At 44.9% G+C, this 15,853-nt stretch overlaps 1 protein-coding gene across 1 annotated transcript in view; it reads right to left on the bottom strand.

Annotated features, from left to right (window-relative positions):
* pax7a (paired box 7a) overlaps positions 1–15,853 on the bottom strand; it is a gene marked incomplete at both ends in the record, with an annotated part of 59,662 nt that overhangs the window by 8,512 nt on the left and 35,297 nt on the right. Inside the window, 2 exon segments of the mRNA XM_080545899.1 lie at positions 11,038–11,234; positions 12,454–12,616. Of these exon segments, the coding sequence (XP_080402025.1) occupies positions 11,038–11,234; positions 12,454–12,616 (360 nt within the window).

The raw sequence follows: 15,853 nt of genomic DNA, 5'->3' as shown, positions 1-15,853 counted from the left end.
AAATCAGACTAAAATCAGACCAACATCAGACAGACCAAAATCAGACCAACATGAGACTAACCTCAGTTAGACCAACATCAGACTAACCTCAGTTAGACCAACATCAGACTAACCTCAGTTAGACCAACATCAGACTAACCTCAGTTAGACCAACATCCCAGACCTCCAGCTAGCTAGCAGGGCAGGTTCACTGCAGCCCAGCCCTGCCCTGCCTGAACCCTGTGACCCCATGACCCCTGACTCTTACAGATAGGTCCCACAGCGCATGCCTCAACTTCACCTGCCTCCTCAACACTCACCTGCCCTGCTCCAACAAGTGGACGCGAAGAGATTGTATAGAAGCAATACAGTAATAATAATAATAATAATTATTATTATTATTATTATTATTAGTAGTAGTAGTAGTAGTATTACAATAACAATAACAATAACAATAATAATAATATAATTATATCATAATTACGGTTTGTATTATGAATATTATTATTAGTAGTATTATTGTCATTTTTATTCATTTTGTTATATTAAATTATTACTTAAGAATATTATTCAATAGAAGGCGCATAAAATGTAATCAAATCTCATATGTAGGGAAATATAATACCAAAATCTATGAAATAAAAACGTTTCGAGGATGTTTCACAGTGTCTGCCTGTGTGTAATTGGTATTCAAGATAGGATCGATGTGTGTGCCTATACTTTAATAAAGGCAATACCATTCTCCATCTTATGGGCATTTGTGACTGTGTGGGACACACAGCATGTGAATCAGTCTCAGTCATTTCCTACTTAAATCCCCATCTTCTAGGATTTACTGAAATGTATATTGGCTGGCTTATATTTACTATTTATCAGGATGCAGCAGCTCACTTTCTGCAGGAAATATCTCTCACCCGCACACAAACACCCTTGCATTTAAATAGCATTTTTATTGTCCGCAATAGCCTTTCATCTGGGCGCAGGGAGGAGAGAGGGCTCTCCAGGGGGAGAGAGAGAAGGAGAGAGAGAGAGAGAGAGAGAGAGAGAGAAGGAGGGAGAGAGAGAGAGAGAGAGAGAGAGAGAGAGAGAGAGAGAGAGAGAGAGAGAGAGAGAGAGAGAGTGAAAAGGACAGAAAGACAGACACGCTATTGGCAAGAGATGCCAGAGAAGGGAAGAGGACGTGAAAAAGGTTGGTAGGTGAAAAAATAGATTATAAATAAATAAAACCACAACATTTCTTTGAAATGGTGGAGTGAGAGCATATTGGCTTGACTTAGCACTGCTCTGGGGGGGCAGGAGATTGAGCTTAAGGAACACAGGCATGTATCCAGCCTCAGAGAGACCACAAATTGGTTAACAGAGTTTACCCAAAGCCTGTTTGGGGAAGTTAAAACCGTTGACCTTAAAAAAGGCCCAGACTTACACCACCTCCAGCAACATCCAGTCGTATTTATGTACAGTAGATCATGTTTTCTTTGTTTTGCTTTACACCTTACAGTGCCTGGTAAACATTCTGTTTAAGACTGTTTCTGTATCTTTTAACTTTTTTTACATTTTGACCATTTAGCAGACGCTTTTATCCAAAACGACTTAAAATTATAAATTACAGGGACAGTCTCCCTGGAGTAACTAAGGACTAAGTGCCTTACTCAAGGGCGTACTAGTGGCAGTGTTCCCAAGTGGGATTTGAACTCATGACCTTCTGATGACCAGCCCGACTCACTATCCACTGGGCCACCATTACCTCTTGTCTTACGTTACATTTATCTTTAACTGGAGGTTACAGTGTGTGTAGAACAAGTGTTGGTGTAGATTAACCCAATATTATTGTAGTCGCCAGAGTGACAGAGGTCAGTCAAGTCATACAATGTCATAGAGGGCCAACACAGTGTAAAGCCCCTTTCACACATAGTTCCCTGTAAATTCCATGGTATCCCGACCCGGGTCTGCCAGGCATTTGCACCGTTCACACATGACCCAATTGCCCGACAATTACCAGGTTGCTCCCTTTCACACATGTTGGTGATTCCCTGGTTGTGTGATCTACTAGAACTGGAGCGGGACGGCGTGCGGGACCGCCACGCACCATATACAGTATATATCTGCCATATCATACCTCCGCTCCGTTTTATATTGAAAGATATGATGATAAATACATGTGGGACGGAGGTATGATATGGCAGATGTGTGGTGCGTGGCGGTCCCGAGCGCCCGTCTCGTTCTAGCGAGTCAACTCGTATTACGAGTGCTTACCATTACCAAATGTGCTCGCCAACTAAAGCACTTGATTACCGTTGATATAAACATACTATACTAGTCCATCAGCACAGTATGGGAGAACTTGGTGATAAGCATAATACCAGTTGACTTAGACATATGCGCTCTCGCTGCGGGCTATGCGCGATGCAAGACAGCTGAGAGGAGACGGTGTGTGTGCATTGCGTTTATATCACAAAATGTACATTTGATAAGTAAAAGTAAGCTAGCTAAGTAAGTAATCTAGCTAACTATGATTGGAAACAAAGTACTATCCAGTTAGAATTATAGAAGATCTAGTTGTGTTTTCCTGCTGGTCTCGCTGCCTGGGTTTGAACAGACTTTGGGATCAACTACAACGTCTCCATAGACTACATTAGAACTTCGCATCCTTTGAAAAAAAAATGCTGTGATTTAAGTGATCTTGTAACTTTGCAAACAATAGCAGCATTTAAATGTTTAGTTTATGTTCAACTGGAAAAGGTAGCACAGAATTTTGTATTTTGACTGCTGGGAGTTCGTTAAAAATGCCTTTAAAAAAAAGCCTTTAATATATATAAATGTGCCATATATCATACCTTCCAATTGTGGAATTATATTTAGCAGTAGCGATATTGGGGCAGTTCTTATGCTCTCTGCCCTGCTGGTTGCACAATGCAGGACAGCTGTGAAAGGAGACTGACCAGGCAATAATCAGGGTCCATTCAGACATGCAGCGACCCTGCAAATTGCATGGAATTATACATGGTCTCGACCAGGGAAATTGCCTGTGTGGATTTCCCTGGTCAGTCCCATTCACACTTACACCGACCCTGGTAATTGCATGGAATCTACTGGGAAGGCTCGTATGTGTGAAAGGGGCTTAAGACCCATGTGTGTGTATACCAGGAGAGGCTGGTGGAGGTAGAAATTGGAGGACGGTCTTATTGTAATGTATGGAACAGAGTGCTTTGGGTAAACTTAATTAGTGGTCTCTCTGAGGCTGGATACCTGCCTGTTTGATACCATTCCTCATTCCGTTCCATGGATTACAATGAGCTGAGTCCCGTTCTCCGATTTCTCCCACCACCAGCCTCCCCTGTTACACACTCTCCTATGTTTGTGACCCCCAGGAATCTTTCCTCCTCAGTTCAAAAGTGCTACAAAAACTCCAAAACCCACAAATAATCTACGCAAAAAACATTTAGCCAGTGGATATGATTTTCAGTCCCTTGATTTTCTTGGCAGCTGTCAACTGCGAGTCTCGTTTTTCTCTCTTGCCTCTTTTAAAAGCCTCTTACATCTTTTTTTTTCATACTTGCCAAATTGAAACAGTATTTGTTTTAATGGGAGTTCTAATTAACCAGTATGTATTCCCCCTCTTGCACTGCGAGGGGCGCCGCTCTGAATGCAGGCTATGTGTTCATCCCCTTTGATTTGTTGTCAGTGGTGCCTGCCAGTTGACACAGTGCCCAGCAGAGGCTTAATGCCCAAGTTTTAATAATGTGGGGGACTACGTGAATCTCCCCCCTCATTGGTATTCAGGTGGAGATGTCTTGTTAGAAGTCAGAGAGGGAGCCAGAATGGAGCCAGAGCTCTCTAGACTGTTCCATACATGTTCCCCTCTCTCTCTCTCTCTCTCTCTCTCTCTCTCTCTCTCTCTCTCTCTCTCTCTCTCTCTCTCTCTCTCTCTCTCTCTCTCTCTCTCTCTCTCTCTCTCTCTCTCTGTCTCTGTCTCTGTCTCTCTCTCTCTCTCTCTCTCTCTCTCTCTCTCTCTCTCTCTCTCTCTCTCTCTCTCTCTCTCTCTCTCTCTCTTCTGGCAACGGCATGTGCCGGCTTCTTAAATGTAATTCATCCTCGTTTATTTTTTTTATATTTTTTTTAAAGCAGCAGTCTGTGCTGTGCTAATGGGAGAGTGGCAGCGAGGGTTGGGAGTCTCCCCTGGCTTATCTCTGTCAGACAGTTGTGGGGAGTCGCTCTAGCCTGGTGTCAGCGTGCGTGGTGCTGCGGAGCGCAGCGCGGGCAGGCAGGCCTGGGGACACGGATCAAAGGGAGGCAGGGGTGAGAGCCGCTCTGCCTCTGATCCCTGTGTGTGTGTGTGTGTGTGTGTGTGTGTGTGTGTGTTACTGTGTGTGTGTGTGTGTGGAGGCCCAGCCCACTCACACAGCCCACAGGCCATCCAGACACACACACACACACACACACACACACACACACACCATCCACAGTCCCTCTCATTCCAAAACACGCATCACTTCTATAACACCGTCAAAGAGGAAGCTAACGAACAAGTGCATCCTGGAGACGGGCACTATTCATCAATATTATTGATTAGTAACATTACGCATGACATTTTCTATGGGTCGTGTTCCTAGGTGGCCAGCTCACTGCCTGATCCATTTCATTATGGAAGTAAAGTAATAAAGTGACACAAAACTCTCCCAAACATTCTCATTTAATGAGGAGGGTTAGGTTCATGGCCATGCATTCCTTGACATTACTTGTTTTTTCTAAAGATGTATATTCATCTAATTCTCTGAATGAATGAATTGGTCAAGGAGGTCTGTTGTTTTTCGTAGCCATGGCCTCTAATAGGCAACATGACTGACTCAACACATCATAGACATGTACCATGTAGGATTTCATATCATAGACATGTACCATGTAGGATTTCATATCATAGACATGTACCATGTAGGATTTCATATCATAGACATGTACCATGTAGGATTTCATATCATAGACATGTACCATGTAGGATTTCATATCATAGACATGTACCATGTAGGATTTCATATCATAGACATGTACCATGTAGGATTTCATATCATAGACATGTACCATGTAGGATTTCATATCATAGACATGTACCATGTAGGATTTCATATCATAGACATGTACCATGTAGGATTTCATATCATAGACATGTACCATGTAGGATTTCATATCATAGACATGTACCATGTAGGATTTCATATCATAGACATGTACCATGTAGGATTCCCCACAAATATATACGTATAAGTAGCATGATGAACAATAACTACAGTACATAACTACAGCACATCCTCCGCCTGGCTGCTCTCTTGACACCAAACATGGATCCCCCGACACGGACATGGTGTTTTGGGGCCTTCTTCATTCTGAAACGCACACGGCCTGGTGTCCCGCTCTCCCCTCAGCCTCCACATCCCTGGGATTTGTCTTAAACACTTTGCGATGTTTGTGTTTAATCTCAGACGGCTTCCTCCCTCGTAAGGCTAAACGTCTCCCCCCCCCCCCCCCCCCCCCCCCGCCTCTCCGAGGCTCAGGGAGCTGCTGTTCCCCCTGCTGTTCCCCCGGCCCTCCCAGCAGGTGTCCCCGTCAGGCAGCACACAGGAATGTGGAGCCGTCCTGCTGCCAAAGAACACATCTCCCCAGAACCCTCAGCTTCAGCTTCAAAGGCTCATTTGGAGAGACTTAATATAGGCATTGAGTTTCCTATTAATTGGTGTTGTTTCTAGGGAAGTTTAGAGCACTGCAATTTAGAGCACTGCAGTTTGTATATACAGTATATATACTGTATATAAACATTGTATTTACTCTGCTCAAATAGTGTAATCTCTCTCTCTCTCTCTCTCTCTCTCTCTCTCTATATATATATATATATATATATATATATATATATATATATATATATATATATAGAGAGAGAGAGAGAGAGAGAGAGAGAGAGTACACTATTTGAGCAGGGTAAATACAATGTTTTTTATTTGATCAAAAACACAGGTATTGTATGTTATTTTATCATAAATAAAGTCAACAATATTTGTGTGACTTTCTGGACATTAAGGCACAGTAAACGGATGTCGGTCTTTGGAGATGTTGCTTCAGTATGGCTTTGCTCAGCTGTAGGGAAAACAGCTGTTATCTCCTACAGATAGCATCGGTCCCTCATTTTCTGGTTAGTTTAAAGGATGTGACAGATATCAACAATGTCAAGACAGGCATTTAAAGGATCATCGAGACAACACAACAATTTCCCCAAATATCTTGTTAACAAATACACACCAAAACAAACTTCTGGAAATAGTTGCCGTCAAGGAAAAATCACCTCAGGTCTCCAGGCCAAGAGAAGTCCAAGATGATTGACACACAGAAATCTTCCCCATCAGAAAAGCAATAATAATGTTTTCACTGCTCCCTGGTATGTCCGTCTCTCCCTGCACTCTCCCCCTCTCCCTCTATCCAACACCTGCTGTGCCCCCAAATGAAACAAGACCACCACAACAGCTCTCACCCCAGTGCTCAGCCTATACCCCTGGCCCAGCCGAGCACAGCTTAACCCACTCCGCCGCACGCACACACACACACACCACATCTACCAGCCAGCCAAACTTATATCCCACCATCATAACAACCACCACGCCGGTGAGGATGGCTTTTTTGCGCCGGGCCGTAATGGGAAAATGTGCTCTGTGGGGAAAGGTTAGGCGATTGGGATGGACAGGAGCACCTGGCGGGAACGCTGAACTCAGCAGGATTCCATTACAACCCTGGCAGATGGCCACCGCAGCCCATTTACGGGGGAATCACAGAATTTTTGTCAATCTTTTACCAGTAACGTGTCGGCCATCAATACCAGACAGTAGAGAAAATAGCTCACACATACCAACACACAAGCATATCTCCTCTGAACAGATGCTGTCTGAAAAAAACGGGAATATCACATTTTCATTTCCATGGCGATGGAGAGGGTCTATTTGTATTGGTTTTTCCATTACGTTGAAGAGCGGAAGAGGGGATAGTGAAAACAAACAGTATATACAAAAAAATGATAGAAAAAATAGATACCACAATCCAAATGCAATCCATGTCAACAACACATTTCAAACATTCAAGATTAGCTGCCTCTGAGAGAATTGGAAGCGACATCTGTTTAACTGTGTGTGTGTGTGTGTGTGTGTGTGTGTGTGTGTGTGTGTGTGTGTGTGTGTGTGTGTGTGTGTGTGTGTGTGTGTGTGGTGTGCGTTCAATCGTGTGAGTGTCTGTGTGTGTGTGTGTGTGTGTGTGTGTGTGTGTGTGTGTGTGTGTGTGTGTGTGTGTGTGTGTGTGTGTGTGTGTGGGTGTGCGTTCAATCGTGTGAGTGTCTGTGTGTGTGTGTGTGTGTGTGTGTGTGTGTGTGTGTGTGTGTGTTTGGGTGTGTACACAAGCATGCGTGTGTGTGTGTGTGCGTCCTCCGTCCGTGTGTGTGTGTGTGTGTGTGTGTGTGCAGCAGCGGGGCACTGTGGTAGGGTGTGAACTGTGATTCCTCATGTCAGACAGAACATCCATCTCTCCACAGAGGGCTACTGATAGGAATGCCACCTGGCAATGTTGTCCACCAACATGTAACATTCCATACCATACACTACCATTATCCTAGAACATGTAACATTCCATACCATACACTACCATTATCCTAGAACATGTAACATTCCATACCATACACTACCATTATCCTAGAACATGTAACATTCCATACTACGTCCATACTTGATAAGATGTTATTGATACTGATTCCATTAGTGATTCTGCTTATCGGTTCGATTCTTTATCGATTCCCTGATCGATTCCTGATCAACTTTCTGTGTGGAGAAAAGTAGGTATCTGGACTCTCTGAACACAGTGTATAATATCTGAACATAACATTTGAACATAAATTAAAAAATAATAAAATAAAATAAATAAAAAGTAAAAAAAAAATATATATAGTCATTTTCTTAAATGGATATAACTTTGAAAACAAATATGAGCTATATGAAATATGAGCAGCTGGCTGTAGCTTCTGAGCTATCTGTAGCAACAGTCTGTCTGCCGTCATCTAAAATGGTTGAAATGGGAGAATATTTGTACAGCATTCGTTGTCATTTAGGGTTTCTTAGTCAAAGAAAAAATCTGCTAAGCCTTCCTGCATGGCGGTAATATTATTAGCATAGGATATTTACCCTCAGTAACGGACGTGTTGCTTGCTTGGTAAGTAGTGGCACTCGTGCATAGTGTAAAAAACATGACATTCTTGTCATTTTAGGCCATGTTGCGTCGAAAGATGTTTTAACACATTGCTGGTGTTTCCACCCTTACTTTAAATGATCATTTTACAAATGTTACAAGTAGAAATATTGTCATTTTTCTTTCTTTAGTCCGTTTCTTCCTAGACCCCGCCATGACTCCTTGTTGCAAGTTTCAGAGTTTGACGTCATAATGACGCACACGTTTTTGCAACGACCAACTGTCATCGATAAGAAGAATCGATAACCTCTGAGACATATGATTCTGATGCATTGAACAATTTGGGACCGGTTCTGGATTGATTCCCATTCCTATTCCATACCATACAATACCATTATCCAATAACATTTAACATTCCATACAGCACATTTATCCTATAAACATAAAAACATATATTCTCACAACATATTGCCTCATGCTACAAAATATTTAATATCTCAGACTCTTTTGCTCAAATTGAAAAAAAAACATATTTTTTTCAGTTACATACATTAAAAAAAAATCCCACTTGATAGAATTATTGAATACTAAAAATCCCTTCTGTACACGAGCCCAAAGGCTCCTGCCCTAATCCGCACTGCTAAACAGGAAACGTTTATTATCCAATCACATAGTGGAATGCTTGCGAAGAGAGAGAGAGAGAGAGAGAGAGAGAGAGAGAGAGGGGGAGAGAGAGAGAGGGTGGGAGAGGGAGAGAAGGAGAGAGAGAGGGAGAGAGAGGGGGGGAGAGAGAGAGAGGGAGAGAGAAAGAGAGAGAGAGAGGGGGAAGGAGAGAGAGAGAAAGAGAGAGAGGGAGGGACGGGGAGGGAGAGAGAGGGAGAGAGGGAGAGAGAGAGAGAGAGAGAGGGGTAAGGGGAGTACTACTAAGTAGGCCCATTAATGTGAAAAAGCTCCCTGTGTTCCTGGTGTGGTTGTGCAGGTCTGTACTGAGAGTATTAGAGTATTATTTAAGTATTAACACTTAAAGCCCCTCTGCCTGGTGAATAATCACACACGCTGTGAGCCACCATGTTATCCTCCGACGCTGCAGCAGGAAGAGAGAAAATCTCTTTTTTGTCACCAAATCCTTAATTCTTTCTTCTCTAGAGAAAGAGGGTAATACTAAGAATGTTACCAATCTGCTTTAAGAAATATTGGAGAAGGAGAAGAAAAAAAAAATGAAAAATGAAAAAAGAAACGACCCAATAGAACACGTGTGAACGAGGGGGTAATTGCGGACAAATGCAGCATTGAAATTCATTTTCAACTCTTTACACACCATTTCAATCTTATTTTCTGCTTGTTAACCACATCTCGTTGGTGAGGGTGGGCAAGACTGGCCAGTATTGATGGGTAATTGTGTATAATTCACTCCTCACACACAATTTGCATCAATACAAATAATTTTCATTCTGTGGTACTTAAGGCTCAACCGTAGTACCATAGACTCTTATTTTCACTGCTCATTAATGAAGGTGCCTAAAGAGGATAACATGTGGAATCCCCAGCTTTTCAGAAAATAGTGTGTATGCGTGCGCACACACACACAGACACGCAGACACACACACACGCACCCACACAACGTGTCCACACACATACACACTGAACACACACACACACACACACACACACACAGAGGCACGCACGCACACAGGGCAAGGCAATTGCATTTTCTAAGACAGAAGAGAATTGCTTGGTTAAAGACGAATCTAATGCCTCCTATTGATTCGTACCCCAATTAGGACAGCGAGGCATCTAATTACTCTCAGTAATTCTCTACATTATTATCACGGTGGAGGGGAGGGAGGGGGGGGTCATGGAGGGCAGAGAGGAGGGGGGAGGGGGGCATGGAGGGCAGAGAGGAGGGGGGAGGGGGGCATGGAGGGCAGTGAAGAGGGGGGAGGGGGGCAGAGAGGAGCGGGGCATGGAGGGCAGAGAGGAGGGGGGAGAGGGCATGGAGGGAAGAGAGGAGGGGGGAGAGGGCATGGAGGGAAGAGAGGAGGGGGAGGGGGGCATGGAGGGCAGAGAGGAGGGGGGAGGGGGGCATGGAGGCCAGAGAGGAGGGGGGAGGGGGGCATGGAGGGCAGAGAGGAGGGGGGGGGGGTATGGAGGGCAGAGAGGAGGGGGGGGCATGGAGGGTAGAGAGGAGGGGGTATGGAGAGTAGCAGGGATGTGTACAGTCCTACAGATCCACTGCTTCTCATTTACAAGACTACAGCAGCTCCCTACCAAGCTCTGACCTAAACACACACACACACACACACACACACACACACACACACACACACGGTTCACAGCAGGCAAGAAGACTTCCAAGAACACTGGAATCACAAGGAGTAATAAGGTCTAACAACTCAAAACAATTACTTTCAGAAGATTAAGGGCCTACATTTATAAGCTTTAGCTAATTATTACATTCACATGTGTTCCTACTGTTCAGAGTAGATTTCCCACGTCCCAGGAAAGTCCACACTGCTGTTTGGAGCAGATGTGCCACTATCAAGATCAATTTTAATTTGTTGATATTAATCCAATTGTTTAACAATTGTAGCAATTTAAAACGAGCCAATGAAGACCCAGGGATTTAGAGGCAAGTAGAAAAGACCCTGGTTCGACGTAGCACTTTGCAGTTTTTCTAATGAAGTGGTATTTCAACGAATTGCAATTAAATACAGCGCAGCTGGGGTCTCTGAGTCATTTAAATGCTTAGATGGCAGCGCCATGTCGATAAACCATACCAAACATATGAAATCATATCCAGATATCAAAACAAAAAAAGGGGAGGAGTCTTGTGCCCCCTGCCCTGAGACTGACCTGTGGGGAGAGTCCGTTGCTGACCTGGTTCATGTGGTTGCCGGAAGCTGATTGGCTCATGAAGGTGTCTGAGTAGCTGGAGAAGCCGTGGCGATTGGACGAGAGGCCGTAGGCGGAGCCTCCGTCGGAGCTGAGCCCACCCTGGTGCATGGAGGACGGGGGGAGGGGCTGGGGCCGGTGCAACGTACTGCTGCCATCTGACCAGGACATCAACAACAACATCCATCATCATCATCAGCATCATCAACATCAGCATCATCAACATCAACATCAACATCAACATCAACATCAACATCAACATCAACAACAACATCAACAACAACATCAACACAAGCCTGGTGAAGCAGAAAAATCAGAAAACGAATATAGATATATAATATAAATAAATATAGATATACTGGACTAAAACAGCTCCTCCTCTGGTATACCTCAGTCTCTAGAGACTTAAAACCGACATTCAACAACCCCACTGACAGGCCCTCTGAGAAATGGTTTATATTATAAGAATACCTTTTTATGTTCGATTTTTTTTTATATTCACTGAGAGAAAATAGGAGCTTGCTCCTAACACATCCTGTGACTCGTTTAGTTGTGTATGTTGTAATTGGGAACAGACTCAGTCGAAGCCTTCAGCAGTTTGTCTGTCATGGTACAACAAAGGCAGAGCTGTATGGCTAACTACTGGCTGTGTGCATCCTTTATGTGGTACATACCTCCTAACGCATTCGATATATAGAATGATTTGAACATACTCATAACATGAAGCAGACCACAGATAGCATGAAGCATACCACAGATAGTTGGAGCCTTAAGAACTACAGTACCAGTCAAAGGGTTGGACACACTTCCCCATTCAATTGAATGTACTGTACAACTAGATTAGATTAAACCCTGTTTTTATAAAAAATGTTCAGTCCAAAGCCGGGCCTCTGTAGTTGGCAGATATAAAGACATGTAAAGGACATGTAAATGACATGTGAAAGACATGTGAAATAATTCTAGACGTGAAGAATATGTGAAATAATGTAAAAAAAAACATGTGAAGAATATGTAAAATAATGTTTAAAAAACATGTGAAAGACTTGTAAAAGACATGTGAAAGAAATGTGAAGGATATGTGAAAGACATGTGAAAGACATGTGAAATAATGTAAAAGACATGTGAAAGACTAGTGAAGGACATGTGAAAGACATGTGAAGGACATGTGAAAGACATGTGAAGGACATGTGAAGGACATGTGAAAGACATGTGAAGGACATGTGAAATAATGTAAAAGTCATGTAAAAGACATGTAAAAGACATGTGAAGGACATGTGAAGGACATGTGAAAGACATGTGAAAGACATGTGAAAGACATGTGAAGGACATGTGAAAGACATGGGTGCACAGGGTGCAGCAGAGGCGTGGGTGTCTTACCCTGGGACAGGGCGGTGCCGTAGCTGGACTCAGGCAGCTGGTACGTGGGTAAGGACGGCATCCCGGCAGAGGGGAAGCCTCCAGGTAACAGGTGGTTGAAGGCTGCCAGCTGATTGGCCCCTGCCTGCTTGCGCCACCTGGCCCTTCTGTTGCTGAACCACACCTGGAGATGAAGACAAGGGTTGGTAACCATGGAGAGGAAGAACAACAGAACTAGTGACAGAGAAAGAGAGAGGGAGAGAGAGAAGGGGGGGGTGGGCGAGGAGAAAGAGAGACGGGGGAAAGAGAAAGAGAAAGAGAGGGGGGGAGAGAGAGAGAGAAACAGAGAGACTTCCTTCCTACATGATAACCCCTCCGCTCTAAAAACGAAACCCTCTTCAACTCTCAGCAGTCACAATATCATGCAACACAGCCCACTAGAACAGTGATTGTTTTTGCCTTCCACTCTCCCCCTGGAACACAATGAACCCATTATCAATTGGATATTGGATTCCAGAATGCTCAGGATAAACGGAAGCCCCTTGGTCCAGCTGCCACCTGTGATTAATCTGCCGGCTGCTGTGAGTGGTGGAGGTGGAGGAGGAGGAGGAGGAGGAGGAGGAGGAGGAGGAGGAGAAGCTAGCAGCTAGTCCCTGTGGGAGCTGCCGCGGAGGCCCTGTTGTTCTTCTTAAGTGGCTGAGGCTGTGATCTGTGTAAACAGGCTGCCCTAAGCCCCCTTCAGAGGGGAGAAGTCATTAAGGGGTCAGAGTTAGGCCACAAGCCTCCGCATCAGACATCTCAAGTATGTTTGTGAACCTATTAGACGCTGGGAGGGAGGCCAGAGGGAGCCGCAGTGCTTGTGTACAGGGCGAGTATGCAGAAGCGCGCGCGCGCACACACACACACACACACACACACACACACACACACACACACACACACACACAAACCCCCATACAGTAAACTATTTCAAAATCCGTAGGGAAAATGGATAAAGATGTCTGTCAAACCAACAACAACAACCAAAAAAAACATTACCATTTAAAGTACAACATCTACGCCAGGCTTCTTTAGATCGACCCATTCCGCTTTATTTTCCGCTAGAAAAGCCGACCAAAAACGTTCAAAAACCACGATCAGCCTTCAAAACCACAAAACGCACACAACAATGTCACAACAATCCCTGAATGACAGCGACTGAAGAGGGTTCCCTTTTTAGCAGGCAGTGATTTACACATTTTAAAAAGGCTTCTAGCTTCAACAAAACATGAATATAATCAGGCCGTCTTTTGAAAAGAGCAGCCGTACAGCCAGCAACCTGTTCTATTTAGAGGAGGACAAGGCCCGGGAGCCACTGTGTGCTAAAGGTTGGGAGCACATTGATCTATGCCTCGCACAGGCAATTCATCAGAGTTTAATACACTGTCAGAGCAGTTCATCTACTGTTGTGTTTAAAACGGCCCGGCCTATTGTGGGGCCCACATGAAAGGGGGGGACAAAAGGCCCTCCATACGCCAGAGAGAACAGTGGACACAAAGAGGGGGCGTCCCTTTTAAACAGGTCTTTAGGAGCAACACTTTCAAGGGGGGGGACTAAGACAGGGACACACTCAGTAGTATTGGGGCTGATGCTAGTCCCTGTGCACACACACATACACAGACACACACACAGACACAGACACACGCACGCACACACACACATACACAGACACACACACACGCACACACACACACACACGCACACACACACACACACACACACACACACACACATAAACATATAAACTCACTTACCACAGAGAACTCAATCAAATACAATGAGAGATTTCAATTGGTATTGAGTGGTTGGCTACGCTGCCCAGTTAAATGATCTCTGAGCAGACAGTCATCTCTGCCCAGTTTCATTCAATCAAGAGCATCTGGTGACCAAAACACTGTCTGAGTGTGTCACAATGCTTCACTGTCAAACGCACAAAACAGGCCTTGGAAAACAGGCGTCTCACTAGTACACTTCAAACCCAAGAGAGAGAAGCAGGCGTCTCACTACTAACACTTCAAACCCAACAGGGAGAACCAGGTGTCTTACTGGTACACTTCAATCACTAACGTAAACCTAGTTCTAGTTCTGGGCTTCGAGAACCTTCTAAGAACTGAGGTGCTTTTCCATGAGCTAGAGAGCCACATCATTACATCACTGTATGCGTCTTTATACGTCTCCACTTTCAGACCCTGGTGTAAGCGGTTCTTTGCTCTAGACCAGCCAACAAGTGTGGCCGAGAGCAGGTTCTTTTGCTGTCGAAACGCGAATAATTGGTCGACTCTGAACCAGCCCTCAAACTCAAACTGCCTTCATGGAAAAGGAGTCAGAGAGAAGCAGGTGTCTCACCAGTACACCTCAAACCCAACAGTACACCTCAAACCCAACAGTACACCTCAACCCCAACAGTACACCTCAAACCCAACAGTACACCTCAACCCCAACAGTACACCTCCAACCCACCAGTACACCTCAACCCCAACAGTACACCTCAAACCCAACAGTACACCTCAACCCCAACAGTACACCTCAACCCCAACAGTACACCTCAACCACAACAGTACACCTCAAACCCAACAGTACACCTCAACCCCAACAGTACACCTCAAACCCAACAGTACACCTCAAACCCAACAGTACACCTCAACCCCAACAGTACACCTCAAACACAACAGTACACCTCAAACCCAACAGTACACCTCAACCCCAACAGTACACCTCAAACCCAACAGTACACCTCAAACCCAACAGTACACCTCAACCCCAACAGTACACCTCAAACCCAACAGTACACCTCCAACCCACTAGTACACCTCAACCCCAACAGTACACCTCAACCCCAACAGTACACCTCAAACCCAACAGTACACCTCCAACCCACTAGTACACCTCAACCCCAACAGTACACCTCCAACCCACCAGTACACCTCAAACCCAACAGTACACCTCCAACCCACTAGTACACCTCAACCCCAACAGTACACCTCAACCCCAACAGTACACCTCAACCCCAACAGTACAACTCAAACCCAACAGTACACATCCAACCCACTAGTACACCTCAACCCCAACAGTACACCTCCAACCCACCAGTACACCTCAACCCCAACAGTACACCTCAACCCCAACAGTACACCTCAACCCCAACAGTACACCTCAACCCCAACAGTACACCTCAACCCCAACAGTACACCTCCAACCCACCAGTACACCTCAAACCCAACAGTACACCTCAAACCCAACAGTACACCTCAAACAGTTGGGGCTGGGGCCTGGGGGCTGAGGGCTGAGGGATGGGGCTAGGCCTGGTGACTGGGGCTAGAGCTGGGGGCTGAGGGATGGGGCTGGGACTGGGGCTGGTGCCTGGGGCTTGGGCTGCAAACAC

The sequence above is a fragment of the Nansenia antarctica genome (genome assembly GCF_963989245.1).
Source record: "Nansenia antarctica genome assembly, chromosome: 15".
Taxonomy (NCBI): Eukaryota; Metazoa; Chordata; class Actinopteri; order Argentiniformes; family Microstomatidae; genus Nansenia; species Nansenia antarctica.
Note: the sequence above shows the minus strand (reverse complement) of the source record. Positions and strands in the feature narration are given on the sequence as shown.